The sequence below is a fragment of the Peromyscus leucopus genome, chromosome 19, assembly GCF_004664715.2.
Source record: "Peromyscus leucopus breed LL Stock chromosome 19, UCI_PerLeu_2.1, whole genome shotgun sequence".
Lineage (NCBI taxonomy): Eukaryota > Metazoa > Chordata > Mammalia > Rodentia > Cricetidae > Peromyscus > Peromyscus leucopus.
The window spans coordinates 67,602,309-67,620,638 of NC_051079.1; the positions used below are offsets into that span (position 1 = coordinate 67,602,309).

At 48.0% G+C, this 18,330-nt stretch overlaps 1 protein-coding gene across 1 annotated transcript in view; it reads left to right on the top strand.

Moving 5' to 3' along the window:
* The first annotated feature begins 12,623 nt into the window (after positions 1–12,623).
* The window catches only part of Pard6g (par-6 family cell polarity regulator gamma), a 70,457-nt gene continuing 64,750 nt past the window's right edge, over positions 12,624–18,330 (top strand). Inside the window, exon 1 of the mRNA XM_028871993.2 lies at positions 12,624–12,854. Coding sequence (XP_028727826.1) covers positions 12,783–12,854 — 72 coding nt within the window. The 5' untranslated portion in view covers positions 12,624–12,782. The remainder of the gene's footprint in view (positions 12,855–18,330) is intronic.

The window sequence follows — 18,330 nt, forward strand, 5'->3', positions numbered from 1 at the left end:
TTAAGGGCTTCTCACAGGAGGAAAATCATGCCCAATACTGGAAACCTAGTCAGCCAGCTGTGGTTAGTGAGGTCACTGATCTCAAGGGAGAGCCTACTATTGCTATTTCCTTGAACCAGCATAACTCCTAACTACATTCTAAACCTTATCCTTGTGCCCACATATAAGTGAATCTCTCATCCCTTATCAAAGGAACTCCTTTTCACAGCCAATGGAGACCATTCCATAAACACACAAGTAGGCAAGCTGTGGAGAACAACCGTGTGATGCCCAGGCCCAGGTGATACAGCACAGCCCTTACATGTGAGGCTCAGGGAATATTTCAGAAATCTCGGAAGAAGGGGCAGAACGTGTATCTGTAAGAATCGGATGACCAGGAGGTCGCTGCATGACTGAGTCTTCTAGATAGGACGGGAACACTAGACCCATGAAAATCTCAACAATATGGCTACTTCAACAAGACGTGAAATGACACCACCAACTGGCATTCCAGTGTGGATGGGGGAAGTCACACAGGGCCCCACCCCTAGAAAAGCTCCAGGCAGCCAATGACTGCTGAGAGAGGGAGAATTCATCTTCTCCAGAGATCAGCACTCTAATGGGGTGACTACAAATGGTCAGTACTGAAAAAATACATACACACAAGCAGCATTAAACACACTTAGCAGGTTTCATTTATATATTTATTTGTGTGTCTGTCTGTCTGTATGTATGTATGTGTGTGAGAGAGAGACAAAGACAGACAGACAATAATAATTAAAGAATAAGAGACAATAAAATTGGAAGTGAGCAGGCAGAGGAGGGGACACTGGAGAGACTGGAAGGAAGAAAAAGGAGAATGATGTAATTATGTAATTTTCTAAAACTTAAAAAATAATTTTTAAAAACAGCATCTTGGGGGCTGGAGATGTAGTTTAGTGGTAGAGTGGTGACCTAGCACACACAAAGGCCTGGATCCAACCCCCTGCATTGTAAACAAAGTGTCCAAAATTATATCTTACTGTTTCAGCTTTGTCATTAATGAAGCTGGATATGTCTTTGTAGTCGGTAGGCATTTGGATTTCCTCTTTTGTGAATGGCCTCCCGGTCTCCTTTTTCCATTTACACAACATTGTTTTATTTTGTTTTGTTTTCTTGTTGATTTGTAAAAAAAAAAATGCTTTTATAATCTAGACAAAAATACATTTGTTAATTTTCAACACTAAACAGGACTTTGCCCCGCCCCCCAGAAGACATCAATCTTCTTACACACTGTGAGTTATTGCTCAGGATTTCGTGAATGGTGCGTTTGCTCTGGCTCGATAGACCCCTGGAAAGCCCATTTTCTGCAGAAGCACTTGTCCGTTAGATTTACGTTTCGGTTCCTCTGTCCTATTAGACTGTGTCGTCACTGACAACAAGTAGAAAACCTCAACAATAATTCACACGGACTCAGAATAACAATGTCGAAAAACTTAAATTTAACTGAAATTAAAATTGGGAATTAGTTTTTTTTTGTTTTTTGTTTTCTTAAATGACAAATGAAAACTACTTCAACACACATTTTTTTTTTGGTTGTTTGTGGTTTTTTTGTTTTGTTTTGTTTTGTTTTTTTGTTTTTGTTTTTGTTTTTGTTTTTTTGGTTTTTCGAGACAGGGTTTCTCTGTGTAGCTTTGCGCCTTTCCTGGAACTCACTTGGTAGCCCAGGCTGGCCTTGAACTCACAGAGATCCGCCTGGCTCTGCCTCTCGAGTGCTGGGATTAAAGGCGTGCGCCACCACTGCCCAGCTTCAATACACAATTTGAGAAAGTTTGGGTTCTATTTCAACCTAAGATAAGTATCCATGAGAAATGACTTAACATCTTGACAGCAATTCTAGAGGTTAACATCTGATGTTATTATTTTGAGAAACAATTGGCCCGGTTTCATGTAAAAGTTTCACACGGCTCATAAAACAACCTTTCGCCTGGGTCTCTGGCCTCCAGGCTTTCAAATGTATGTAGTCTGGTAATATTTCCACCGCAGAGGCCTGTTGGCTAGGGTGATGCTGTTTTCTAGACTTCTCAGCAATGCAGCGCTTCTAGGAAGTCACAGCCCATCTCACTGGTCAGCGACTCTGGCTTGGTTCATCCTCCAAAATTTAATAATTCATTCAGGAGTGCACAGCAAAACAGATCTTAAGAAAAGTGTAGATTCTTGGAAGAGTTCCTTCCCCGAAGCTGGTTTGGGTTGAGTATCTTATCAATGCAGACTCTGAATAGATTTCTACCCTCTATCTCACTACTGAGTCTCTCGAAATCTGCCCCAGCCACATTTCCCTTCCTTTTCTTTCTGTAGACCTACCTGTTGTAGTTAACGGCGGTGGAAAAGTCACAGCATACAACAGAACTCCTGTGGGAGGTTTACTAGGGGAAGGAAGGGGTACAGACACCAGCCTCTGGGGGAGAAGGTGAAAAAGAGTGGGGAACGGGAGGAGCTTGCCTTTTATAAGGGGATTTAGTGCACGCACACAAGAGTGGCTGTGGATGATGATGTATTCAGTCAGGGCCCTGAGCAGGCCAGCGTAAATGCCTGAGTACTAATACATGCATGTGTGCAGACAGGGAGTGCTCTTAGCGGTTGCAGCTGAGGACCCTGAGGGCAGGCCAGTGTAATGCCTGAATGCTAATGCTACCCTGACTCTTAACTGTTGATTCCTGAACTTTGACTCACTCACTGATCTCATGACCTTATCCATGATCCATAACCCCAATCCCAAACCATAACACCAGCTCCTAACCCCTAACTCTAATCATAACTCATATTAAGTAGTGGGCAAACAGTGCAGACTGAAGTCACTTGGAGATGATGTGAATGAGAAAGAGCCCTTATAAGGAGAGGTGAGAGCCTGCTTATCCATTCTGCCACAAGGACACAGCTAGAAGGCACCATCCAATCAGAGTTTGCCCTCACCAGACACCAGGCCTACCAGAAGCTTGACCTGAGATTTTCCTGACCCTAATTGCACTTTTATGTTGGGGATAATCAATGGCTGTCTCATTAGACGTAAGGCTCGCTCAAAAGAGCATAATTCATGCCTGATGCTATAAATATAACCAACTACCAGCAGCTGGAGAGGTCATAGACCAAGGGAAAATCCACTACTGCCATATTTTCTAAACTAGTATAGTTTCTAACTATATTCTTAACACTTATATTTATACACACAAATAACTGTAGCTCTTACCTATCATCAAAGAAACATCCTTTTGCAACAGATGGAGACTTTTACAGAGGTCCACAACTGGTCAAAATACAGATAACAAGTGTCCATGGGGTGCCCGACACCAGCTGATACATCTGCAATGCAATCTCTACACTAAGGCTCGGGGACCATTACAGAGGTGGAAAGACTGTAAGAGCCAGAGGCTCAGGGTGCTAGACAGTGTACCCTAGGCACGGCAGGAAAAAATGAACATATGAACTCTCAGCAATGTGTTTGCCTGAATAAGATAAATATAATCTCAATATCAGTGGGACGGGGTCAGTCCCACAAAGACCTACACCTAGATGAACTACAAGTAGTCAATGATGGCTGAAAGTGGGAGAAACATTTTTCCCCCAGGGATGAGCTCCCACATAGATTGCCCAATCCCATTGGTCAGCCCAGAGAACATGTATGTATGGGCAACAATAAATGGACTCAGTAGGTTGTTTTTGTGTGTGTGTGTGTGTGTGTGTGTGTGTGTGTGTGTGTGTGTGTGTGTGTATGCATGTGTGTGTTTGTGTAAGACACATCAGAACAATAATTGTGTTGACTCTAGGTTTCTGAAGGATGAGTAGTCTCTAGTGTCTCTTTTTGTTTACTATATTGTCTAATTTTTCAATAGTGAGCAACATTAATTATAACCTAAAGAGTTTATGAGTGGAATTCAGCCTTTCATATACTTGCCAGTAAAAACAAATAAATAAGACCTGATGTTGGGAGGAGATGTGATATTGGGTCTTTGGGGAGTTGGTGGGTAAGAGGCGGATATGAAAAAGACACACTGTATACTTGTATTTTAAGGAATAAATTAAAAATTAAAATAAAAACAAGAATTTTCATTTTTCAAAATTGTTTCTAAACTCAGGTACTTAAAAGTTTGGGCAGAATCTTTAGGGAGCGGTGGCTTGAGTTTCCCCACTGCTTGGGAAAGTCTTCATCTCTGTAGAGTAGAAATGAAGCAAAAAGCCTGGAAGAAAGCAGCTTAGGCATAAAGGAGGAAGGGTAAACTGGACATGGGAAAGGAACCGTATGCTACCAAAGGCTGCTTGAATTAACACAGCCTTTCAGAGCAACACACACAGAAAGGACCAGTAGTACTGAGAAGGTGGAGGCAGCTTCCGGGGGAACGGACAGCAGTGGGTTCTAATGCATGCTGGAGGAACCTGCGTCCAGATAGGGGCAGGTGACAGACCTTCACGTAGAGAGAGTCCAGGGTGGCATGCTGACACTAACGACCTATTGGCAAAGAGCAACAAGAGCAGAAATATGAGGTCACCACCTAGTAGCAGCCTCAGCTGTTGAGTGTCCAGAAAGATCGCCTATGAATATAACTTAGGATCTGTTACATATGTATGGGCAGAAAAGTGAGGAGACCTGAGTTTCTGGGCCTTTCTTAACACTTGATTTTGCAGATACTCTCTGCAGTTAAATAATTCAAAGACACCAGAAGAGGATGCAAAAAAAGGAGACTGGAAAGGGAACCAAGAGACAGAAATCATATCAGGAAGATGTCAGGGCATGGAAAGTTTCCCAATTTGTCCTGGAACTAGACATGGAAGTTCACAGTGGGATGTTTGAGACCAACTTGTAACACAAATCTTAAATGGTCTTAGTAATAAAAAACCTGGAGCCAGATATTGGGGTGAAGGCTGAAAGATCAAAGAAACAGAACAAGCCACAGCCAACCTCACTTCACCAATTCTTCAGCTGATCATGCCTCAGCTGATCTTATTTCCCCAGACTGAAAGCCTCTGAGTAGTCACCCAAAAGTGTCTCCACTGAACTGCTGCTAAAAGGCCTAAAAGCTTAAAAGCCCTAGTTCCCGGTCCTCACGCCTTATATACCTTTCTGTGTCCTGCTATCACTTCTTGGTTGTTTCCAGTGTGGCCTTGAACTCACAGAGATCTAGTTGGACCTCTGCCTCCCTGAGCGATAGGAATAAAGGTGTATGTGCCACCATTTTCTGGCCTCTGTGTCTAATCTAGTGGCTGTTCTGTTCTCTGACCCCAGATAGGTTTTATTAGGGTACGCAATGTATTGGGGAACACAATGTATCACCACACCAACTCCTCCTTGTCCTGTTGGCTTTGCTGTATCCTCCGTGTTTCCCTTGTCCTTCACTGTCCCCTGTCACAATACCTGTCCCATTGTGTTCATTTCCTGTGTCTGTTTTACTTCATATTAGACCAGTATCCCCAGCCCTGCCCAGTGGACTGGCAGATAACCAAGTGGATTCTGTATACAGATTCTGATGCACACATAACGAGGGCTGAAAGGCCTCCTAGCTAGAGGACTGGGTTGAAAACTAGTGATTACCTCTCTTCCCTCAGATTAAGAATGCCAGGCCTGGTGGCACACACCTTCAATCCCAACACTCCTTAGGGTTAGGGTTAGGGTTAGGGTTAGGGTTAGGGTTAGGGTTAGGGTTAGGGTTAGGGAGGCAGGTAGGCGGATCCCTGAGTTCAAAGCCAGCCTGGTCTACAGCACTAGTTCCAGGACAGCCAGGGCTACATGGGGAAACAGAAATGGTTACATAAATGTTCTTGTTCATATCTTCTGGGTTAGAGAGATTAGACAGAGAGCCAAGTGATTTTGGTAACTTCCAGGAGATCTCTCCCAATCTGAAAGTGATGAGCTGACATGTTGGTGCTGGAGCGAATGAACTCTGCATGCCTGGCTCCCGGGTTGTTATTCAGCCCACAGCCAGAAGGCATGAAGGATTCCATGGTGTTTGTGTAACCAGCAGACAGTACCATGGCAAAACCTGACAAATTAAACATTGTCTCAGAGAGTGCCAGAAGCTGACCCACCCCAAAGCTGTGTCGAAGTAGACAAGAGAGCAAGCACCCCATCTTTATCGCTACAAGGCCTGTAAGGAGTTCAAGCCTGCAGGGTACCTACCTGGTAGGAGTGACCGTGCTGGTGAACAAGCGCTCCACCATTGAATTGGCCACATATCTCTGCCAGAATATCATACTCAGTTGGGTTTGTCAGCTCAGCAGAATAAAGCTTTATGAATCACCACCCCCTAGCACCCCCCCCCCACACACACACACACACACACACACACACACACACACACACACACACACGAGAGTTTGATCCATGGCTAGTGTGATCCTTGGAATGAGGACTTCATTTTATGCCCCCAGGTACTTTTGTTTGTGTTTTGAACACTTGCCTCAGAGCTTAGTGCAAAGCCACAGCAAGCAGGGTGACCCCCCTCCCCACCACCCCCCACCCCACCCCACCCCCGCCTTTCACTTCTGACACATACATACAGCCTCACAAGGACCAGTAAGCAAGCTCCGGGCTGAGGTGGGGGGCACGCTCACTGGTTCAGGGGATTCCAGCAGAGCCACTTTGGAGGATGTGAACAGATGTGAACAACAATTTCCACATGGCTCTGGAATGTGGGGAATTTATTCTTTTGTGGCTGAGAGTGCTGTCTGGAGAAGGAGTGGCTACTGGGTCTTTGCTATAGATCTTCCACACAGGCCAAATCATCTTCACCACAAAGGCAGACGCGTCCTCGGTGAGCAGATGAAGAGCAATACCTGGGAAGATGTGCGTTTTTAGATGAGGACCAAATGATGGCCAAGCCGTACTGTGACACTTGCTTAGTTCAACTATAATAGTGGCCTTCTATCTTCTTGTCTCACCCCAGGACCATACACCATGCCTGACATGCGCAACAGCACATGATCCAAGTGTCATGGAATGCTTTCCAAGCATCACAAAACCGTACCTTAGAGAACGTTTTCCTGGGAAATTGTACCTCAACAACCCCCCCTTTGTTTGTTGTCAATGACAACAAATCCTGAAAGTGATTAGTAGAGCTGGAGCCATTAACCAATTATATTGTCTTTAATCCCAGCACTTGGGAGGCAGAGCCAGGCGGATCTCTGTGAGTTCGAGGCCAGCCTGGTCTACAAAGTGAGTTCCAGGAAAGGCACAAAACTACACAGAGAAACCATGTCTCAGAAAAAACCATATATATATATATATATATATATATATATATATATATATACATACACATATATATGCAACCTACACAAACACTTCACATTTTGGGAGAGAGATCAAAGAGAGCTGGGTGTGCACCTACATTTTTTCTACAGTGGCTTCGGAAGGCCTTCTCCTCACCCCCAGGCCTGCCGCAGGAGTCGGAGAGAGGTCTGCTTCTGAGTGGTGGTCCTCACTGCTTCTCTCTGCCACCTCTTTAGGTGGAGGGGCTGCAAAAGTATGATCTGTAGGTCTGTGTTCTGAACTGTTTCTTTTGGGGCGATCCTGCTGCATCTTCTCTTTGACCCTTAACATTATACAACCTCCATTAGAAACTCTTATGGCTAAAAAGAAAAAGAAAAAAAAAAAAGAATCTTCACTGGAAACCAACTACTTACTCTGATGCCTAACGTTACCTGTTAGGTGGTGAGATCAGATGGTGCCCACTTGCAGAGAACACCTCCATCAGGAAGGAGCTCCAAGTCCTAGATCCCCTTTGTCTCCTGTACTTCATTGAGGACCGTTCATGGTACCAGAGAACCCTGAGCCTGCTGTTCAACAGGACCCAGAAACTATTTAGCTATTGGCCAGTCCATGGGGCGGTCCTGAGGCTATCAGTCTAGTGAAGTACACCAGACAAAGGAAATGGATACAGTGTGACAAGTGTTGCTGTCCTGAGGCTATCAGTCTAGTGAAGTACAACAGACTTAGGAAATGGATACAGTGTGACAAGTGTTGCGGGACATTAGAGATGCCAGGGAAACACTGTAGATAGAGCTAAAGGGGGCGGGGTGGGGTGGTGGGGTGGGGGAGAAAGGTCTCCAAAATGCTGTTCCTAGTGTTTTCTTTCTTAAAAAGAAAGAAGAAAGGGGTCATCTCTTTGAAAACTTTAGTCTATGAAGTAAAAGTGAAAATACACAGAAATAAAACAGACATGGAGTAAGATAAAGCAGACAATCAAGACTAGGGTGGGGGACAGGAAGCATCTCAGGCAGGAGATGAGCTCAGAGAACAACCGGAGGAGGGACAGTGACCGGATGATGAGATACAACGGGAGGCTCAGCAGCACCCACTGGTCCAGGGCACTCCCGTTTGACATTCGCCCTGTAATAACACTGAAGTAGGCTCTGGGCGAAACCGTGGGCAGGGCATGCTTGGCATCCACCCAGGTGCCATACCCCACCCCCAGGGTTCTGACTGATCTCAGGCCTTGTTCTCAGAGTACCCAGGGTGTCCAGCATCCTCTGCACTGTGACCTCCAGGGTTCCTCCTCCATACACTCCAAACACATGCCTGATGATATGCAGCAGGAGTCTGAGTGGAGCACCCTGGGGCCTTTGATTTAAGAAGAAATGGGACTTGACCCACTAAGTGGATGCTTTGCATTTATAATTTTATTTTATTTCAACACATTCTCTTAAGAACTTTTACGCCAAAGTACCCTTTAGAAAAGAAAGGCTCCATAATGAGATTTTCAGTGTTTCGTCTTTTGTATCCAGATGTGACTTGCTTGGTTTGCTTTTCTTTGAAGTGCCGAGGAGGCCAGTGCAGAGCAGAGCCTGATATTTATTTTTATTGGTTTCACAGCAGGCTAACTTTTCCCAGTCTTTATCACCAGACCCAGAGACCAGAAACAAGGGCAGCGCAGGTCTGCACACTTCAAAATGTGCAGAGCTCTGCAAACCAAGGCTCCAACAGGGATCCACAGTAAAGATGAAGAGTGAGCGGCCGGGAGACCCAGGTGGGAAACAACAGCCCATGGCACAGCTGGCGTTTTGGCTGGGTTCAATCCCTGTGTATAATCGGAGCTGCCCCCTCTTGGCATTACTGGCCCCTGCACTCAGTAGCACACCCTGCCTTCCTCACAGTGGATGCTTCTAGACATTGCCAAGTTTCCCATGGGGGAGGGGAGGGCCAGGTGGTTTGCTTAAGAACCCCTGAACATTCCCAGGCATCACCACTCCTGAGATCTCTGGTGGGCTGCTCCATGGGTGTGCAGGGCCTACTTATCTCCTACCCAGGCCGCTCTGGCTGGTACCGACATCTTCAGTGTAGACAGCAGCCCGAGCTCCTCTGCCTGGATAATCTAGTAATTCTCAAGGCTGCTTCTCCCTATTATCAGTTGTAGAGTTTTCCTGCCTTGCCCACAGTCAGGACAAATCTCTCTCACCCGCCAGTCCCACAGCCGCTCAGACCCAACCAAGTAAACACAGAGACTTATATTGCTTACAAACTGTATGGCCGTGGCAGGCTTTTTGCTAACTGTTCTTATATCTTAAAGTAACCCATTTCTAGAAATCTATACCTTGCCACGTGGCTCGTGGCTTACCAGCATCTTCGCATGCTGCTTGTCCTGGCAGTGGCTGGCAGTGACTCCTGCCTTCCTGTTCTTTTATTTCTCCTCTCTGTTAGTCCCGCCTATACATCCTGCCTAGCCACGACCAATCAGGTTTTATTTATTGACCAATCAGAGCAACTTGACATACAGACCATCCCCCAGCACAGCCAAGTGCAGAACATCTCAAACACCTGCACTCAGGCCCATGGTCCTAATCATCCTCTATGCAGACCTGCTGGGTAACGCCACAAGGAACCCAAGAAGGGCTCCCACAGGACATACAGAACATCCCATAGCAATCAGTGATCCTAAAAACAGTTCCTTTAGGGGTGTTTTGTTATTCTAAAATCTGAAAAAGCAATCAAGGTTGCCAGTCTCCTTTCTTTCTGATAAAATTGTCTCAGCTGCCACCTATCTAGAAATCTGAGATTTTGAAGCTCTGTGCTATTTCCCTTTCAAGGACTGACAACCTAAAACAGTGGTTCTCAACCTTCCTAATGCTGAGACCCTTTAACACAGTTCCTCATGTTATAGTGACCCCCAACCACAAAATTATTTTTGATGCTACTTCATGACTGTAATTTTGCTACTGTTATGAATCATAATGTAAATATCTGTGCTTTTTGATGATCTTAGGCAACCCTGTGAAAGAATAGTTCAACCCCCTTAAGGGTTGTGACCCACAGGTTGAGAAAACTGACCTAGAGGCTATATTTTGGGATCTACATTCATTTACCAGGGTTGGGTAAGTCATTGGTTGTTTTGAGACAGTCTCACTATATTGCTCAGACTGGCTTTGAACTCTCAATTCTCCTAGCTTGACCCTGAGTGACTAGAACTATAAGGCACAAACCATCACACTGAGTTAGGGTTACCAATTGACAGATTCTTTGAGGAAGATTAGGCCTGTCTCTCTCTATTTTCTTTTGAAGGCCTCGGGATCCCTAGAGAGCTGCTGGTCTTCAGTCTGTATTCGAAGCTCAAAGGAGTCGGCTCCAGTATTGGCCAAGTATGCTGCAGCAACAGGCTAGAGAACGTGACAGTGAGCATGAGGGCAAGAGCAGGCAAAGAGCACTTTTCTTTTTCCATTGTCCTTTATCTGAGCTCACACCAGAAGCTGCCGTCCACATTTAGGGTGGGTCTTTCTGCTTCAGATAATCTGATCAAGAGTCAATAGTTCTTAAAAGCCTCAGAAACAAGTGGATTTAGGAATGAGTTCAGCATTTATAATATCCCTCACAAGAGCACCTAGAGGCTTGCGTTTAGTTGATTCCAGGTGGAGTCAAGTTGACAACCAGGGGAGGGCACTCAATCCTCAGCATGCTCCTGAGCCTCTCCCACCCACAGGACAGTCCCCTTGGAGGGGACAGTAAGCAGCAGAACTGTGACTTTCCACAAGCCCAAAGGACTGTCCTGTTAGCCATCTTCCCTTTGAATAAAGTCATCATGAAGTCCCGGGTCCCATACCCAGCTCTGCATAAAACTGGGTGTGGAAGTATCCACACCTGTAATCCCAGCACTATGGAGGTGGAGGCAGGTGGAGGGGAAGTTTAAGGTCACTTCAGTTACCTAGCAAGTGTGAGGCTGGCTGAGGTTATGTGAAGGCCAGAGAGAGAGAGAGAGAGAGAGAGAGAAGGAAAGAAAACTATGAGAGGGGGATGGGTTGGGAAAGAGGAGGGAAGAGAGGAGCCAGCACTTCACCCCTGCTGCTTTCCAGTGGGCATCTCCTGGTGTCTTGCTGGCTTGCCTCATGTGCCCCTCGGAACAATCTGGAGTTTGTCCCAAGGTAAGGATTCAAACTCTAAACCACTGTGACCATAGGCCTGTAACAACAAATACACAGCAAAATTAAATAAAAATTGCATTTTGAGGGATAAAATTTGGCAATTTGTATTAAAAGCTTTAGAGATATGTGTATTTTATGGCCTAATAATTCCGTTTTAAGAGTCAACACTTCTTTTAAAAAGCCTCAGAAATAAGTGGAACCGGGAATAAGCATTTATAATGTTAGTATGTATACAATGCAAACACAGCCAATAAAACAGTACCACCAGAAGTCATACCCCTATTCACATAAGCAGCTCTAAGAACATTTTCTAAAAACAACTGATGAAAACGTCCGTTCTAACCCAGGCAGTGACATAATCATGTTGCAAAACAGGATGAACTGTACGGTCACAATTCTATAAAGTATATTACAATGTACACGAAAAGTAAACAGAAGTAAAATATACCCGAAGGTTAGTAGAGTTGACTGCTGAGTAGCACCGCTGTAGGTGATTTCACTAACTTGTATTTTCCACGTCTTTGCGGTGACTTTATGATAAAGTTTTAATTCTTTAACTAGCAAATTACAAAAAAAAAAAAATGCGTAAGACATTTTAAAGCTGTTTTTAAAGCCTGTGTGTCTCGTCCTAACTTTTTTACAAACTCCTTAAAGGACAGGTTGCATCTTGGGCTTCTTCTTCCCTCTATGTGCTCTCTAGTAACAAGTGTTCTATGGTGTAACTGATAATCAGTTCCCTCTCTCTCCGAACCTATCCTATCTCCTACCAACTGCCATAGAAAAACCCTCGCTGCGCCTCAAAAACAGTGTAAGTTCTTGTTGTCAGTCCTACCCGTTAGATTTAACGTTCACTGCTTCATCACAGTTTGGGACTGGTCGCTTTTCATCCGGCCTGGGCTGGGCTGGGCTGTGCGTTCAGAGTTCGCCACTCCAGGCCGGGACCACCCACAACCTGGCAACTAAGGCAGGCAGGTGGAGCCCAATCGGATCAAGCCTGGGGTGCTTCTCATTAGCGTGCTTATAAGGAATCCACCAAACACCCCTTTCCTGGGCCGATCGATCGCTGTGGGGAAGGCAAAACCATGAGCCCAGAGAATGGCCCAGAGCTTCCTTTGGAAGCGCACCAGGTGGGGGCGTGGCGGGGGAGGGTCCTGATAGGCGGGGCGCTGGGGGCGGGGCGCCGGGGGCGGGGCGCCGGGGCGGGGCCCGGGGGAGGCGTCCCATAGCTCCTCCCGCGCGCGGCCCCTGGAGTCCCCGAGGCGCGCGGCCAGCCCAGCTCCGGCCCGCCTCACACCGTGCAGCCCGGGCGCCCTAGCGAGCGCGGGCCCGGCGCCGGGCCCGGGCAGACGGCCGGGGGCGTCTCCGCCGAGACTCTCTCCGTGGCCCCTGAGAGGCGAGGGCGAAGGCTGAGTGGGGCCGAAATCATGAACCGGAGTTTTCACAAGTCTCAGACCCTACGCTTCTACGACTGCAGCGCCGTGGAAGTCAAGAGCAAGGTAAGTGCCCGAGGCCCACCGTGGCGGTCTGCACTCGTCCCCCTGGCAAATGAATGGGGCACCCCGCGGAGGGGAACTGGAGCGGTGTGGGAGGCGACCGGCGTCGACAACTTTGGAGCTTGGGCGCTGCATGCCTCTGCGCAGGGTCCGTGGGATGTGCTCCGGGACCCCGGCGGTCCTCCCTGCTCCCTGTGCGAACACAAAGCCCGGCGGCCGAGGGCCATAGGACAGTCAATGCAGGCTCGGAACCCGCTCCACGAGAGCTGCTCTTTTGTTCCACGAACTAGAGACGACCCGGGCGCGCCACACGTTGGAGGGGAGGGCTGTGTTTCCGGGGCGATCTAGGAGCTGAGGCTGCTGGGTTTCGGGTCGTGGAGGGGTCTTTGGGGGCCAGAACCAGGAGGGGGGGCCTGGCTGCACCGCCTATTTGACTGTGAGGAGCAGACTGGCGGTCGACTCCCAGATCAGGGCCCTGGCCCAGCCCCCAGTTTGGCGCTGGGTACCAGACCCGGAGCCCTAGGCGTCCTCTACCCCCAGGCCCAGACCCCTTAATCATACACACCTGGCTCAGATCCAATCTTCCTCGACCCAGCCCTGAACACCCTTCCTATCCAGACATCTTTCCCAGACGCTCCCCCAGCTTAGATCCTTCAGGTCCCTAGGGTGCCGGGACCCAGAAATTCCCATCTGGGCCAGCCCCCAGACCAGACTGCAATCCGCTACGGGGCGCGACCCCAGCGCAGACTCAGACCCCCTGGGCGCGCCTAGGCCCCTCCCGCTGCTTGTGCCTAGGCAGAGCGTGCCCGAACTTGCGGGTCGCCTTGTGTCTGGATAATTGGCTGATAGGATCTGGCGCTTCTCCCCTCTGCGGAGGCGGCTCCTTCCCTGCAGACGCTTTAGTCTGGGAGGGTCTACAGTGTGGACCCTGCGGGATGGAGAAGGAGCTGCTGTTGCTCCGGGTCGGGTGGGAGAAGTCCCTCGAGGCTTTTACTGACTAGGAGATAAGCAGCCTAGTTTCTGTGGTGTTCTGGGTGAAGAAGGCGGGGCTGCCAAAATGGTCCAGGTCACCAAGGGTTGAGTTCTCACCAATGCTTCTTATGGGCCCAAGGCCTGTGATCCGTTCCTCTGCTCTCCAGGGAGGTGGTGCATCGCTGGACTGCTGACCAGCCCCAATGAGTCTTTTGGTGTAAGATTTTCAGGGTGTGTGTAGAGGACCAGGGAAGGGGGCAGTCCCTCCGAAACAGCAGCAGGGCATCATCGCAGACTCACAGTGATGAATTGCAGGGGCTCCTCATCTGGGGACTCTCTTACTTATAATGAGACCCTACCCTGCTTCCAAATGCTAATTCCCTGACCCTTGCCCCACACCCATCCCCTCTGTTGCCCAGGAGTGCTCCCAAACTCCCGCACTCATGGACCTGTGAAGTTAGGGCCCTCAGTCCACCAGGAGATTGAAACGATTGCTCATTTCTTCAGCACTGCAATATGGCAGCCACTCCGTTTCCTTAAACTTTGTTTTGAGATGATTGTACATTCACAAGTTGCGGCCAGAGAGAATACCAAAATCTGAGGTCACTTTGCCCAGCCTACTGTGATATTGACCTCTTGTGTGAGTAGATGGGATCTTACTAGGGTTTTGTGTGCTCGCTTGTGTGCGCACACAGGTGTGCACACTGGTGTGACCGCCAACACGGTGAAGGCTCAGAGCCATCCATCACACAGGATCCTTCCTGACCACCGAGTGTGGACTGATTAGTACTAAACACTCAATCCTGGTGCTCAGCAGCTCTGCGTGGCACAGCACATTATCAAACTCAGAATGAGGCTGTGGGACAGATCTGGAGGAAATGCCCTCACCAGGCCTTATCCTGCAGTTCTGGGCTGTGGTCCATGCAGGGCTGTTAGGGGAGGAGAGGCCACCTGCCTTTATTTCCTGGAGTGTTAGCCCAACTGCCTCGTCCAGCTCAGCTTAGTAGAGAAATGCTACCCCCTGGCTTTGAGCTCAGATGCTGTCTTGAGTGGAGTAAATGGCGCAGCTGAAGTTTGTTTGAACTTGAGGGACATTGGAGGGCCCACACTGACCGAGGCAGCACTGGGATGGCTGTGGCACACTCCCCACCCCACAACTTGGCATACTCATTGTCCAGAATGTCCCGTGCGGCTCTTCCCTCCATGTCTTCCCACACTCCTCCCACTTTGTAGTTGATATGTGTGACTGTGGTGTCCATCTCTGCAGGGAAGGGCTTTTGTCACACTGCTGGAGGCAGGACTTCATATCAGCGAGAGGACTTCATGCAACATGAACTACCCTACCGCGGTTTTGCTTGGCGAAATGGCAGCCTGGGAGCTAAGCGCACCCACGTTTTGCCACCTCTCTACCTTCGGGGGTTTGCAGCAAGTCATTTAGTTTCCCTATCTCAGTCATCTCATCTGTAGCATGGGTGTTCTCTCTGAGCCGCTCGCCTCCCGAGATGAAATGTAGCAGTGGGGGTGAGGGCATGTTGGAAACTCCAGCATGCACACCCACAGTCGTGAGGATCCAGCACCACAGATCAAGGTCCTGTAGCACTGTAAGATGCCTGGTCTGAAAATCGCCACACATCCTCCCCAAACTGTGATCCTCCGTCATCTGCCACCACTGACCAGTTCCTGGGCATGCCGGGTGTGTCTGCAGAGGGCACAGGTTCTTGGCCTGGTGGCTGGCCCCCATTTGACATCCCCCTACCCTGAAGTCTTTAATCTAGCTCATCAGCTCTGCCTCTCCAGAGCATGCGCACTTCTGACTTCCTGCTTCTGCCTGCCCTTCTCTCTCCTTTGGCTTTTACCTCTCCCCTCATAAGACCTGCAGCCAGAAGGGAGAGACTGAAGATGCATAGGAAAGCTTATTTCAGACTGAAGGAAGAAGGGCAGACGCCTAGCTGCTTTGAAGGGTAGATAGCAAGCTGTCGGGATTGGGAACTGGCGGGGAGGGGGGGACGGGACACGGAGGGTACCAGAGGGTACAGTTTTCATCCATCATGTCCTAAGTCAAGCCTTTTGCCTTTTGCCTCCTCCGTATCATCAGCCGTACTACCATCTGCTTGAAAAACCTGAAAGGCATAACAGGCCCTTCCACCTCAGGAGTGTCTCAATTCCAGAATTAAATGAGTTATGCTTCCAGGTTCTTTTCTACACTGTGTGGTGTCAGTTCACACCTGGTTTGGCCTGAGCCCCTAAACAAGAGTCTGTGCTTTTCCCCACTTGAGAGGCTTGTCCTAGATTGTCCCCCTTCTGCAAAGCCATTCTGAAGGGTCCCACACCAAACCAGGCTCGCCCTGACCCCTTCTCTCCTCGTTTTAAGGCATCCCTCTGATGCCCGCTCTGTATTCAGTTTTCCGTCTTGTTCATGCCTCCCTAAAGACAGTCGAAGCTGGGTGAGGGGTAAATACCTCTGGGGATTCTGTCCACAGATGAACTTCTCTTAAGTGTTGTCTCATGGCCTTCTGATGGCACATGCATGTGTGCACACATCACATTATGGTTTCTAAAATTAGCATCACAAAGACATATTACATAGTCTACTTCCGGTCTGGCAATATATTATGTTTCTTCATGTCATTAATATTTTTAGAAGACTTTTTAAAAAATGACTACATAGTATTATTATATCTCATGTCTAAACCAAAATTAATTCAACCAATATCTTGTTTGAGTGTCTGCCTGTTTTTCCCATACTAAACTGCTGTAAACCATATTGAAGTATTTATATGAAGCTTATATAAAATATACAACATAAGGTAAATGAAAGTTATTGGATGCATTAAATCAGTACAGAACTCTGTGTATTCAAAATTACTTGAGAGAAAGATGAACACATTTTTGCAGCTTTGAATACATAGTTAGTCAATGTTTAGGCAGATGAGATAGCCCAGTAGTGAAGGCACTTGCCAAGCAAGCCTGACCTCTCCAGTTCGATCCCCGGAATCCACATAAAGGTGGAAGCAGAGAATAACTCCACAAAGTTGCTCTCTGACCTACACACACACACACACACACACACACACACACACACACACACACACACACACCATGGCATGCACACCAGTTGCGTTCTCTCACACACATATCATGCACATGCAATAACTTTTTAAAATGAAATGTTCCGAGAAATCGCCTCAGCTATCTTCAATGTGCTGTTTGACATTGATTCACTATCCTCCCCCAATCCTTTTTTTCTCCCTCTTTCAAGCTCTAGACACTTTCTCATTCCTTCCCGATTATGTAAGTGAGGTGGCATCTTATTGTTTTAATTTGTATATTCCTTGAGATGTCAATGAACTGGAAACTCACATGTGCTAGTGTGCTCTTTGTCCATCTTGTTTTAGCTGCCTGGTTTTATCCGGTATCCTCTTCCCGTTCTCTTTGTGTTGACGTTTGGGAGCTGCTTATCTATAGAGGGTCCCACCAGAGCAGGTGAGACTGATCTTCCAGGTTCTCAATGGAGTTGGTGTCCTTTCCCTAGTATAGCCTGGCTCAGACATTAACCTGGGCCCCTGGGAGGGCATGTGTGTGAGTAGCACCTTGATGGCTGGATGATCATGTGCTGGCTGGCAAAGTTCTGCTGTAGACAGCTGGGCACACCGTGTTTTCTGTCAGCAAGTCTCCTCTGATCCCCAAGATCTTATCTCTAGCTGAGCCTGTTGGCTGCCATGGCCCTGCAGGGACCCACCCTTCCATCTGGCATGAGACAGCAGGTGGGATGGAACCTGGGCCAGGCCTCCCTGTTGGATGGCTGAGGCCTTGCCTCCTGTGGGCCAGTTGAGAACTGCCTGGACACGGTTTGACTCACCTGTATGTCAGCTACACCCTTTTGAGATTCTGGTTTGTTGTATTTGCACGTATGTGTTTCAACAGGTTCTGGGACTTGGTTTGAGAAGTTGCGTTCAGAAGAGGCTCTTGACAGGGACCCAAGTGGGATGTTAGTCTGGGGACCACGGATGGTGTCACTGCCCCCAGAAGTTTTCCCACCTTCTCTGGGTGTGTGGCCGGGGGCTACTATATCTTGCTAGGGAGTCAAGTCATTGCCTGGGACCTGGGGTGTTCCAGATACTGGGCTGGGGTTCTTCCAAGTTTAGAGAAGGGAAGGGTGTCAGAAATTGGGAGATGGAACCTTCCAGGGTCTCAGAAGCTCTACCATCTGTGCCGTGTGTCTAGATTGGCATAGGAGAGGTGCGCCCTGGCTTCAAAGGGTCTCCACCATTAAGGGAGCCTGAAATGACAGCAGCAGGACACACTTCGTCCAACTGACCGTTTACATGACAAATCCTCATGCTTACTGGCTCCCCACTTCCTTTTGGCTGTAAATCTGGGACCCAAGGTGGCAGTGTTATACTCCTTTGTAGCCCCTCAACTTCTTCCCAGCACACTTCTAAGCCCTGCTCTGAGGCTGTCCTGACCCACTGGGGATGTAAAACAGGGCACGTATGACGTACTGCCC